General features: G+C 42.6%; 1 protein-coding gene across 3 annotated transcripts; it reads left to right on the top strand.

Moving 5' to 3' along the window:
- Window positions 1-6,853: 6,853 nt before the first annotated feature.
- Trim45 (tripartite motif containing 45) lies at window positions 6,854-12,468 on the top strand. 3 transcript variants are annotated; one of them, XM_063256202.1, is made up of 5 exons: window positions 6,854-7,421; window positions 7,511-7,643; window positions 8,310-8,452; window positions 11,233-11,359; window positions 12,202-12,468. In XM_063256202.1, the coding sequence occupies exons 1-5, from the start codon at window positions 7,419-7,421 to the stop codon at window positions 12,348-12,350; spliced, it is 555 nt and encodes a 184-aa protein (XP_063112272.1). In that variant the 5' UTR covers window positions 6,854-7,418; the 3' UTR covers window positions 12,351-12,468. The 3 variants fall into 3 exon arrangements, 2 of the variants coding, with proteins under 2 accessions (XP_063112272.1, XP_063112264.1); XR_010049773.1 differs by lacking the exons at window positions 6,854-7,421; window positions 7,511-7,643 and having other exon boundaries at window positions 7,657-8,655; XM_063256194.1 differs by lacking the exons at window positions 6,854-7,421; window positions 7,511-7,643 and having other exon boundaries at window positions 7,664-8,452.
- The last annotated feature ends 428 nt before the right edge of the window (window positions 12,469-12,896 follow it).

The following is a 12,896-nucleotide window of genomic DNA, read 5'->3' as shown; positions in this document are numbered from 1 at the left end:
GCACATCCTTTTATGCAACAGGCATCTAGTACATCTGCAAGAGTTCCCAAAGTCCTAACAGTTTCAGCATTGCTGAAAAGTTCAAGTCCCAAGTCTTTTCCAAGATGGAAGGCAAACTCTTAGCTGCATAACCCCGTACAAATGAAAGCAGGGTTACACGCTTCCAACATACAAAGGCACAAGATAAACATTCCCATTCCAAAAGTTACAAAGGATTGGGACAAAAGCAAGTCCAAAATCCAGAAGGGCAAACATTAAACCCTGTAGTTGCACGTCTAGCATCTGAAGCAGTCTGTGGCAAATTGTGAGCTCTAAAGGGCTTGTGTGCCTCCACCTCTATGGCACTTCTGGTGGTTACCAATCTCACAGCTTCTCTCTTGTGCTGGCTTTGCTCCCTCATTGTAGATTTCCTTAGATGATCCATGTTCCTGGCTTTCCAAACTTCTGAGGTCTCCACTGTATCTTTGGCTTCACACTCATGGCTTCACACATCGCCCTCTCAGGGGCACGCTGCCTGGCCTCCCAGCCTTTCTGAAATCAAGGTGGAAGCCTTTCTAATCTCAGAACCCTTGCATTCTGTATGCACCTAAAGCCATCACCAGTGGATAATACCAAGGTCTGCTGCCAGTTGGACCAGTAGCCAGAATTTCCTTTCTTGGCTGTAGGGTCCAAGTGCCTGGATTACTGGGCACTCTGGGTTTTTGGTTTTTGGTTTTTTGGTACCAGGGATCAAATTCACGACTTCGTGCTTGCCAGGCAGACACCATGCCACTGAGCCATATCCCTGGCCCATCGTTAGGCACTCTGAACTTGATTGTGAGGAACAGCTTCTCTATGCTGCCACCATTCTGAAATCAGGTGCAGCCGCCACCTTTCTGGAACCTCCTGTGACTTCCACCGCCACTCTGGAACATGGCACTCCATGGCTTTCTCCTCTGAGCAGCCTCTCACTTTTGCAATTTTGAGGCTGCAAAAGGTAGAGCCCCACTGCTTCCTGGGATCCTTCTTCTAACTCTGTGCCTTCTCAGCAATCAAGGTCTCAGCTCTGTCTTTACAGTCCACAGCTTTACCGGAACTTTCCTTTTGGCCAAACTCACAACATTTTAAATCACCCTCCTGGGTTCTTTGCTCTTGATTTGCAACATAAATCTGACTAAAAGCCCCCAACAATGGCCATACCACTGCCTCAGCATTAGACTGTCTTGAAATTTCTTTTGCCAAATTAATCTGTCTGCTGTTCTTAATTTCAGTCTCAAGCAGTCTTTGGATATGAGCAAAGTGCAAACTTTCTGCCAAGTTATAACACCCATCATGTGGAGTTCACCAACCAATGTAGTCCTTCTTCCCCGCAGAAATCTCCCAAGCTTGCTTAGTCTTTACCAGCAGACTTTCTATCAGCCTTTTGGTCTCCTGAGCACTGACCAGAACCTCCCCTATAGAACAACTTAAGCTGTTCTAGCTCTATGCATTTGATCAACAAGTCCAAATCTTTCCAAACTGTTTCCAAAAGCCAAAAGCTCTTTAACCACTTAGTCAGGTATAGTCACAGCACCCCACTCCTCTGATACCAAAATTCTAGTACCAAATTCTGTCTTGGTTACTTCTCTCTCATTGCTGGGACAAAACACCCAACACCCAAATTGAAGGATGGGAAGGTCTATTTAGTTTACAGTTTTTGAAGGTTTTAGTCCATAATCAGCTGGCTCCAAGGCAGCGTGGTATGGCACTGGGGCAACACTTCAAGGCAGCAGCCAAAGCAAAAATCACACTTATCAATCACACTTATCTAATACCCAAGAAGTTTCTTATATATTATTGACCAATTTATTGGCCTTTGGTGGAATATGAATCTCACAAGCTTTTGTTATTAGCAGAAGTATGAACATGAATCAAAAGTCCCCATTTTACAATCTTAGAGGAAAACAAGCTTCTTCCCCTGGCCTATATTGTACACAGGCTACCATCCTCCCCCATTCAGTGTGGGTGTAGCACTCACAAAATCTTGCCTTCCTTTGCACAGGATGAGGATAGTTACAAAGTAAGAACCCTGTCTCCCTGCGGACTCTCTCAATTAAACTTCTAAACTTCTCAAATTGACACAATGACACATAATATCAAGTACACTTAGTATATACATCACTAATGAAAAGTTGCTGAATGGAGAATTCCTAGAGAAGTTAATGTCTGAAATCTGTTCTGAAGAATGGATAAGAATTAATTCGGAAAAGAAGGAGGAACAGTGGTGCCCTAAGCAGAGCAAGATGTTTGTACAAGAAAGTTTTGAACTCGGAGTGCATATCAGGGTTGTAATGGAGCAGCACATAAACAAAGTGGCCTGGACTTCAGAGGCAAGGCCATGTCACTTAAAGACATGTAACTTTTATCCTGAAGACAACTCCTACTACTTCTCCCTCTCTCACACTGTTTGTCACACTCACTATTGCTCACACATGCTCCCATTTAAATTGTAACACATCCACATCTCCCTATGGATAAAATTCACTATGCCTCATTTTTCACTCTGACATTTCTTACCATCCATACAATGTAGTTACAATACTTACTATATGTTATTTTATAATAAAAACAATTGCACAATAAAGATGATTATATAACAAATATAACTACTATATAATGTAGTTATAATGTTAACTGTATATTGGTGTATACTGACTGATTTCTCTTATGAAAATGTAAGTTCCATGAAAAATAGGGCTTTTTTCCTATTCTAACAAGAAAATACCTTTGGTGCTTGTCATGGAGTCAAACATCTCTACTTTCTTAGGAAGTTCTTCTATATTGAGGAACAAGCCATAAAGACTCTTGGAGAAAACATCTGGGGTGCTCAAAGGATCCGATGAGTAAATAAAGGTAATATATTCACCTAAGAGCATGTCAAACTGAAATTTCACAAATATCACTAACAGGATTATAAAGAATGGGTTAGAAATAGGGACACCAACTAAAATCCAGAGAAAATGTGAACATTTGAACCAAAACAGGGAGTAGAAATGGAAAGAAGGTCATGAATTCAGAGATATGATAACAGGAGTAATATTAATAGTCAAATGAGTTTCATGTAACCAGAAATTTGTGCTTTATATACATCACTCCAAACCCCACACCAACAAGGGAAGATGAAGAGATTAAAAGAAAAACAGTGTTTAAGAACCCTGGATATTAGCAACATTTTAAAGTCTAGTGAAGGATTGGAGATCTAGCTCAATAGCACAGCATCCACCCAGCACATGTGAAGTCTTGGGTTTGATTCCCAGCACTGAAACAACAAAAATATAAAGTCAAATGGAAGTACTATATTTCAGGGCAAAAAAATAGTAGTCTGAGAGAAAGAAAATCTTAAAAAATCAGGAATAGTGTATGGCAATCAAGAAAGCATCAAGTTTCAAGAAGAATATTGTGTCAAAAGCTATAGCAAATTCAATTAGGTAAGAACTAAAAAGTATCCATTGAAATTAGCAAGTAGGAAGCTATAGTGACTTTGCCAAAAGCAATTTCAGAGGAATGACAGCAAATGACAGACTGTACCATGTAAAGACATAAAACCCAAAGAAAAGAATTAGGAAAAAGTATAGACTATTCTTTTCAAGAGCTCTGATGATAAAGAGGAAGAAGAAAATTGGGAGATAGAGGTGGGCACAAGGTCGAAGGACAGACTTAAGCATGGCTATGTCCCACTAAGCCCGTGGCTGTGGCATTTCCCTGTAACTATTTGCTATCTGGGGGTCCCCAAACAATCAATGTGTGAGCAAGGAGCAAGACACGGAACTAATTCAATTTCTCTTTTGTTCTTATCTCAACTCAACCATATTTTTATATGCAGTATCCCCAAACTCTTGGTTGAATGAGGTCTGTGAGTTCTGTCATTGTTTGAGAACACCATCTTCTGCCTCATCAATATCAAGTCCTTATCAAATGCCTTCTGTGAAGGCACTAGGATGATTTTAAAATTATTCATTTTAGCAAAGAGAGAAAAATGCATGTACATATCTATGAATTATATATGTATATAACAATATATAGTACATGTGCATTTGTTATACATGCAAATATATACACAAGGGCATACACACACACACACACATACCAGTGCTACAAGGTAGCACAAAGTGAAAAATTAAAAATATAGGCAAAAGTTATTCAAGATCAAATCTGGAGTCCTGACATGACATAGAGAATGCCTCAAGGAGATAATGTAAAGCAGGTCTGACAGGTAAGAGTACAATAAAATAACAAAGGATGTTGTAGAAAAATTATCAAAGACTAAGTGTGCTTGGCAATGTTTAGGGAACACCTAAAAAGTGTCTCCATGAATCTACAAAAGAATCCCAGATATTATTGTATAGAGAAACTACTGAAGATTTTAGAAAGAGGACTGACTTGTACAGTGTTTCAGCGTATTTTTACAATTAATTTAGAAAGCTAAATTACAGCAATTTAAAAACAGAGGTCAAGGATAATTCACAATATTGTGATACTTGAGGTGAGGGTGGTAAAGACCTGCATTATTTTAAAAATATTCATCAAGGTATTGGCAATGAGAATGGAAAGAAACTGGCACATCCCTAGAGATGGAAAAAGAGAAATGAGGCCAGGAGTACTGTAATGTTTCAAGCTGGCGGCAAGGGAAAATGATGATAACTCTAGAAACAACAGAACAGGAAAATTCAGAGAGCATAATTTAATAAGCAAAGAAGTTTAACAAAGTTTAGTGCATATTTGACCTTAAGATGATGGGGATATATTTAGGAACAGATTTATAACAGGTGTTTGAAAACAAAATTGGAAGACAGATCATTACTCAAGTGTGAATTTGAGAATCAACTGCATTAAAGGAAATGTGGGAGGGGGTGGAGGATAAACATGGAGAAGAGCAGAGGTAATCAAGGAGAATGTGCAACAGATTGTAAGACAGGACAGCTGAATATTACAGAAGCAAAGAGGGAGCAAGTTTTAAGGATAATGAAGTACATAATAATGGAAACACTAAAGAGATTATATATTGAGACTAGTCCAGCAACATAGTCACTCATGACTTACGAGAGAAAAATTTCAACAGGAAAAAAGGAATAAATGAATGGTGGTGGCGATATTGAGAAGATTTGATAAAAGCAGAGAGTGGAATTAATCTTAAGAAATATGGTGGTTAGGCCTGCAAAAGTTAATTAAGTTGAAAGGAAGCTGAGTTAAGGGAGGATTTGTTTCCTCCTTCAGGATTTGATGACTCTTGGCAGAAAAAACACATTAATAAGTGACACACTGAAAACATAGGCAAGGCAAGGTTGTATGGAAGCAGATGGGGTTGGGATAAAGAATAAAAGTCTTTTTTTTTTTTTTTGTACTAGGAATCAAACTCAGGAACCTTGTGCTTCCCAGGCAGGCACTGTGCTGCTGAGCTATATCCCCAGCCTAAGAACAAAAATATTGAGCAGCTAACTGAAAGAAGTCTATCAGAAGAAGTATGAAAGTATGAAAGAGAAGAACGAAGAATCAGATTTTTAAGTCAAAAGGTGAAAGAATTCTCTGGATAGCCCATCCTCGCCCTCAGTTAGGTAGTTAGGGCCTGTGTGAGAAATTTAATGCTTAAGAATTCAAGACAGAAAAATAAAGAGGTTGCAGGTGTAGTCTTAGACATGATATCATATGACTCTCTTTAAGTCCAGATACATTCCCTTGAGCTAGCCATCAAATCTCTTTGAGATTCATAAAAGTGATTAGAAGATTAAATGAAGTAATGCACACATTAATTATAAAGCACTTCTTAAACAAAAGAAGTCTGACACACTTGTCTTAGGTAATATGATACAGCATGAATAAGAGATGAAGGAAAGCATAGGGAAGATAGAGGTGAAGCTCAGAGCAAGAATATGTACCAAACTCAAGGCCCTATAGCTTTTGGTGAGTTATTCCAGCAGAGTGAAGTAAACAGAGCAGATTCAAAGCCAGGGTAAACCTGGAGGACAAGACAGACGCTGAAGAAATCTAGGTAAGGACTATTTTAAGACCTTTGTAAGCAAACTTACACTTAGAAATTACGTGTAATTTACTTTTATATAAAAGTGGCTTTGAGTCATTGATATGCTATATTTTACTTATGCTGCAGCTAGAACTAGATTTTGATTCCTCACAAAGAAAGCCAGTCAGACCAGATCTTTCTTCACTTGCCCCTTCTTTTTTGCAATGCTGAGGTTGAGCCCAAAACTTCACCCATGCTAGGTAATTACTCTACCACTGAGTTATACCCCAAGACTAAACATGCAATACTTTAGAAATATCCAGCCAGTTCACCCATTTTATTTTATAACTTTCTTTTCGTATTCTGGAGCCATTCCATATTTTTAAAAGTTTATGGTCAGGTACTATGCCTATAGTGTGGATTATATAGTGTAAGGAATAAAACAATTGTCTGTGGTTCCAAATCAAGTAGGCAAGCTCATAAACAGCAAATGTTGAGAGACTGTCACAGGAGAGAGGCAGAGGTAACTCTTTTTGTAATTGTGGAACTCAGGATCCCAGATTCTAGGCGCAGCAAAGCCTCGTATAACTGAATCAGAGACTCCTGTTAAGGACAGGCCAGTACACGACAACAAGGAAATTATAACGCTAAGTGTGCCAGGTGTGTCCATCTTCCTAATTGGTGACCCAAAGGCTTGCCTCTCAGCGACATCCTCCATTGTGACCAGTCAGGAGCCCGTTGACTGACAGATAAAACTGAGCCCAGCACAGAGGGGCCAGCTCAGTGTTAGACTCCTTGCTTAGCTCTCCAAAAGGCCCAGGGTTCGACCCCGGATCCAAACACCAAAACCAGTGGCCAAACTTGCTCTATTTATTTTCGTTAGTGATAACAGTACAATTCCAGGTGACAAATATTTAATTCCTTTGATCATATACACACTCGTCCGAACGGATGCAACAAAGATTTCTCTCGCGCCAGGCATCAAGAGTCCCAGTTCCCACCTCCTAGCTCGGGCTACTTCATGGTCCCCAGAATCAGGGAACCATGAAAGTGCACTTGCCCTCAGGAAATTCCAGAAGGTAACAAGTCGCGGGACCGTAGTAAGCTACATGTTAGACCTAAGGGATTCCGGAACTGAAGTAAGACCGGAAGAACAGGAAAGGAATCCTCTCGCCAACTCTGTTGCTAGAGAAAAAACTTCTGCCATGCGGCAGAGGTCTCCAGGACCAGGAAAATACTGAACTACAACTCCCAGGACCCTACAGGCTCCCGGACACGAAGCGCAGGAGTGTACGGACAGCGACAAACACCGCTGTGAGAGGCCAGTCTGAGACCGTGGACCAATCCGAGAGCGGAATAGAAGCCCTCCCCTGGAAACAGCAGCGCGGATTTTTGATCCTAAGGCTTCCCTGGTTTCCAGGAATACAGAGATAGTCTTCGTAAAATGGTAACGCTGGATATACTGTACCACTCCTTCCTCTTTCCCTCGCCCCGCCTCCGACACTTACTTTGGTCTTTCACCCTCTTCTCCAATAGTGTGAATGGCTGTGGAACTTCCCAATCTTATTGGGTAGTAATGGCGTCACTCCAAAAGGCGGTGCGGCCAGCGGCGAGAACCTCCCCTCTCGGACGGTGATTGGACTGTCAGGAGCCGAGCCGGCCGGGATTGGTGTGAGGAAGGGCTACAGCTGAGACGGCGGCGGGGAGGTTGAGGCCGCGGAGCAGCCGTAGGGGCCTCGCAGCTCTTTACTGCACGCCCTGTTGAAAGGGAAGGAGCTGGAGGACCACTTGCCTCATCGCACAGGGGCGGGGCTGGCGCTTGTCGCGTGTCTGGGGCGAGACCAGTTGGGGGGGGGGGGGATAGCCATTGAGAGCGTGAGATGCAGGGGTCAAGGAGTTGGGAAGACTAGCTAAGGAGGCGCATCCAGGGTGGATTTGGGGGACAGGAGGAGTGAGCGCGTCTGGTATGGGATGCCGGGGAAAGGAAGGGGGCCTACCACAGATGCTGAGTAGATCTGTGAATGATTCCTTGGAGGCACCTTCTTCTCATTTGCCCTTTTGTTTGCCAACAACAGAGTCCTCATGGTCTCTATTCAAGTTCTGGAAGCTTTGCCTTTGGGTGAGGTTAATTAGCGACTGCACTATAGAACTGTCCAAGGCCTTTTCTGGTAGTGGGCACCAACGTGGGGGGATATGTCAGAAAACAAGAAGCCGCTTCTGGGCTTCATGCACAAACTCCCAAGTGGGCCTGCACCTGCGAACTCAGGGAAGACTCACTGCCCTCTGTGCATGGGGCTTTTCAAAGCCCCCAGACTCTTGCCTTGTTTGCACACAGTTTGCACCAGTTGTCTGGAGAAGCTGGAACCTTTCTCAGTAGTGGACCTCCGAGGGGCAGACTCTGACACAAGCTCTGAAGGCTCAGTGTTCCAGGAACACAAGCCTCAGAATCTTCAGCGGCAGATCGGCATCCTGTGTCCGGTATGTGATGCTCAGGTGGACCTGCCCATGGGTGGAGTGAAGGCTTTAACCATCGACCACTTGGCCCTGAATGATGTGATGCTGGAGAGTCTGCGCGGGGAAGGCCAGGGCCTGGTGTGTGACCTGTGCAGCGACAGGGAAGTGGAGAAGAGGTGTCAGACCTGCAAAGCCAATCTCTGCCACTTTTGCTGTCAGGCTCATAGGTAAAGACGGGGCACCCCACGTGTTGTGGCTTAAGAATGCAACACAAGACATTACTTGGGCAGATCAAAAGAGAGGCTTTCTCAAATACCATCAAAAGTAAAAATAATGTACAATACAATAACATTTTAGAACAGTAGTTACTCCCATTAGCCTAACATAATATCTAGTAATCATAGCAATAACGATTTGCATGGTCCTCTTCAATTTTCAAAACACATTATAGTTTCCTTCAGCTATTTATCATTTATGTGGTAAATAATTGTACTAGGTGCTGAAACAAGAGGATGAGTATGACATCAAAGGTCTTATTCTAGATCTCATTTGATTACTGTGACTCCTATGCAAAGCCAGGGAGTATTCCATTTATTAATTGAGGAACCGTAGCTCAGGATATTTTGTCAGTTCGCCAAAGTCCCAGCTTGCTAAGTGTGTGACAGAACTGAGTCTTAAATCCAAGTCTGGCTGTATTTTGTGTTTTTTTACAAATGTGTCTGCCTTCTCAGTGTAGAGGTCCTTTCAGCGCAGCCACGCTTTTCTGTCCTCTTAGGATCTGGAGACACTTTTTCCAGGACTGGCTGCAGGGAGATTGGATAGGATTTTCTTTTTTCTTCTCTTCACCATCGGAACAGCTCAGATTTTGCCAGTCTTGTTTTTGCTGGAGGACACTAGTGATCATGAGAACTTTCTTTCGCCCAGCAAGTTTCATTTGCTGGCAGTTAACTTGTATTTTGTCATTCTCCCAGTCAGGTTGTTGGAATCTTCTCTAAACTGAGATGCCTTGATCACAGGGAGCAGTCCACCAGCAGAAAGCATGCACATTCAAGAAACTTAATGTAACTCAGGGATCTCCAGCTTTGTTCAGACTAATGGGCATGGACATTGGCAGGGTTAGGGTTACTCCTCCTCCCCTCAATGGTCTGCCTGACCGTCTGCCCATGTAACTCTCATGTCTACGTTACATATGGGCTTGTCTTTTACCATGGTAACTATTGTTACCTCCAAAGATATGTACAACACTTTCTGGCTTATGAAGCTTTGAAAACTGGGTAATAGTCTTTGTGCTGACATCTGTTGACACTGGAATAGTCAGAGGTTTCCTTAACCAAATGCCAACCCTGATGAGAGAATGTCATGGAGCATCATGGTATGTTGGGCTTGTGGTCTTCACTAGGAAAAGTTATTCAATAGCTATTTATTTCTTACCTTATAGTATATGAGGAACAAGTTAGGTGTTTTTGTATACCTTAGTTCAGTTTTTTTTGTTTGAGATAAGGTCTTCCTTTATAGTTCAAACTAGCCTTGAATTCTCTCTGTGTAAGCCCACACTAGCCTCTAATTTTTGGCAGTCCTCCTGCTTCAGACCTCTGCGTGCTGGGATTACAGGCATACATCACCTCGACCAGTTAGTTCAGTCTTCTTCAGAACACTCAAGCACAGGGATCACTGACTAGCGTATGTAGTAGCTCTGTAGCAGAATTAGAATTTGAATCTATTTCTTTGAATTCCAAGTTGGTTTTAATGAATTCTGTGGCAGTCAACTTTTTATTACTGTGATAAAATACTGGGGTATTAAAGAAGGAAGAAAGGTTTATTTTAGATAATGTTTTCAAAGGTTTCCATTTATAGTTATTCTTTAAAAGGAGGGGAATTTAACACTGGAAAGGTACCTAAGATACCATGCTGTCTATTTTCTGTTTTTCAGGTGATGTAGCTCTTCCATAGGGATAGCCGTGCTACGTTCATGAATGAAAGTTAGGATGAAAATCAGAAAATAAAAATTATCCGTGAAGAAAAGGGGACATTTGGAAGAGTTACTAATCTGAGAATGATTAACTACACACACTTAACCTTCCACGTTTCTTCACAGTCTCAGAAGTGATTGGTTTCAGATGTGTCAGGATGCAGGGACAGGAGAAAAGAGGCTAGCTCAGTCATGAGAAAAGGCAGTCTGTGGCTGAGAAATCGGGGCCTTGTGATTGTGACAGTCTACTAAGGCCCCTCTGAGATTCTTCAAGAATTGAAATTCAGAATTCTAAAGATCAAAGTCAGTCACATGAAAGTAGAAATTGAGCTGGGGCTTTAGCTCAGTGGCTCAGGCATTTGCCGGACAAGTGTGAGGTCATGAGTTCGATCCCTAGTACCAAAAAAAAAAATGACAGTTTGAAAGTACAAATTGAGATAGCTAATGTATCAGTCTACATACTTTTCACTCCATGCAAGGCAAAGGAGGCAGAATCCAGTAAGAAGCAGCTTGAGAAAAAACTTAAGGTGGTGGCATGGCCTTTCTGTCTTTCTGACCTCTTGCTGGAACAAGGCTCGCTGAAAATGGACTTGGCCACGTGGGACATACTTAGTGTGCAGGGGGTCAGTTGCATTGTGGTGAAAAGCATGGCAGAAGGGCAGTGTTGCCTCCTTGGTTCCAGTGTCTTTGTGGTGGTGTCCGCTCCCACCCAGCTGAGAGTTCTTCCCCTGCTACCCTTGTGTCACCAAAGGCAGGCCCCGGGATTTAGACTGTCTAGCCTGTATCCATGCTCTGCACAGCCCGCCGACTCAAGGTGTTGTTCCTTGCTTTAAAGGGCTCCCCCTTCACGGTGACCGTGAGGAGGAAGCACCGCCCACACCCAGGAGTTTTTCATTGCTGCACTTTCTGCTCCAGCGGAGGCCGGAAAACTGCACGCTGTGCCTGTGGAGGCACCATGCCAGGTAAGGAGGAACCTTCCTACTCTCGGCCCTCTCTGCCAGCAGCAAGATCCGAGCGGCAGTCCTCTCCACTGCCACGCAGCCTCTAGTTTAAGCTGTCTGGACTGAGGCTTTGTTCTAGGAAGTGTCTCTGTCTATGTATAGAGACATGATTAAAAAAAAGAAAGCAGCTTTATTCTGAACTGAAATGGCAAGCTGAAAAGTTCTGAGGACTTTTGATAGAGTTAAGCAATCCTGTGAGCCCCGCGCTTCTCTGTGGGACTCTTAGTCTCGTTGGGTACCCTTTCAGCAGGCTGAGCCGTGTGAAGAATGTAGACCCATTGTATCTCTTTAAAAACTTTAAAGAAACTCCAAATGAAGCAGGAATGATTGAGCTGATTAAACCAGCTCTGGCTCTTTGAGGGGAAGGTGGAAACTCAGGCAAGGGATCCAATTATTTTTTAAATATTCTACCTTGTCCTCACCCTAATGGTAGGCTATAACAAGCTTTTGTACCTTCCAAAAACCACTTCAGGATCTGCCTCTTTTTCGTTTCTGTTCATCTACCCTTCATTTTCATTTCAATCATTTTATAAATCCAAACCAGTTCATCTTACAGTGAAAGTAAAGACTAGCTCATCTAATTCAGTTAGTACATTTTACCACTGAGAGTTTGGGTACGCTTAGCTGATTTGCTGTGATCAGTCTTGAGAGTCCTCCTGACGGATGAAGTCAGATAGCTTGTTCCTCTGGAGTTTTGCTTGGATATTTCATTCCCGTGAGTCCCAATGTTAAGAAGAGACAATTTCCATGGTGACGGCTAGAATCTACTCCTAGAATTGTTTTTCTCTTTTCTTACTATGCAGGTGGATACCTAGGCTGTGGCCATGGGCACAAAGGCCACCCAGGTCGTCCCCACTGGTCTTGCTGTGGGAAGTTTACTGAGAAGTCTGAATGCACATGCACAAGTGGGCAGAACACACCAAGGAGTCTGCTAAGAACTGTGGCACTGTGATGGTCTCCTGCGCCTGAGATCACCCTGGTAAAGCTGCAGATTTCCAGAGGACCCCAGAGCCTCATTGATTCTGAAGACTGATAAAATTAAAAATGAAGTGCCTTATCTTACACTAGAATTCAATTGCTGTTCTGTGAGTTACTAACTGGGTGTCCTTGTGATAGTTGAGCACACATTTCTCCTAAAGGAAGGTAGGCAGTGTTCTTTCTATACCATAGGAGACCCATTTCTATTTTATACAGGTATGGAAGTGTCTACGCCATTGGAAATTAGAGGTCATAGTGGGTGTAGTAATTTATTTTCTTACTTTCTGATATATTTTTTTAACCTTTTAAATTTATCGCTGCTGAGCATGATAGTACACCCCTGTAATCCCAGCACTCAGGAGGCTGAAGCAGGAGACTTGCCATGAGTTGAGGCCAGCTTGGGCTACATAAGTGAGTTCAAGACCAGCCTGCACCACACAGCAAGATCCAGCCTCAAAAAAAAAAAAAAAGTATCCCTGTGCTACATACTAATGAAAACCTCCCTTTTTTGCTACTGCAT

This window comes from Cavia porcellus, unplaced genomic scaffold (assembly GCF_034190915.1).
Source record: "Cavia porcellus strain 051 isolate PalLab524CR breed Dunkin Hartley unplaced genomic scaffold, mCavPor4.1 scaffold_1, whole genome shotgun sequence".
In the NCBI taxonomy this organism is placed as follows: domain Eukaryota; kingdom Metazoa; phylum Chordata; class Mammalia; order Rodentia; family Caviidae; genus Cavia; species Cavia porcellus.
The sequence above is the reverse complement of the archived record's forward strand: the minus strand, read 5'-3'. Positions and strand labels throughout refer to the sequence as shown.

What these genes read in the sequence shown, in the direction of transcription:
- Trim45 (XM_063256194.1), top strand. Translation starts at nt 8,168, where the DNA reads ATGTCAGAAAACAAGAAGCCGCTTCTGGGCTTCATGCACAAACTCCCA. An exon ending in AGATCGGCATCCTGTGTCCG is followed by an intron (nt 8,453 to 11,232) that starts GTATGTGATGCT and finishes CTTGCTTTAAAG; the next exon opens with GGCTCCCCCTTCACGGTGAC. An exon ending in CTGTGGAGGCACCATGCCAG is followed by an intron (nt 11,360 to 12,201) that starts GTAAGGAGGAAC and finishes CTTACTATGCAG; the next exon opens with GTGGATACCTAGGCTGTGGC.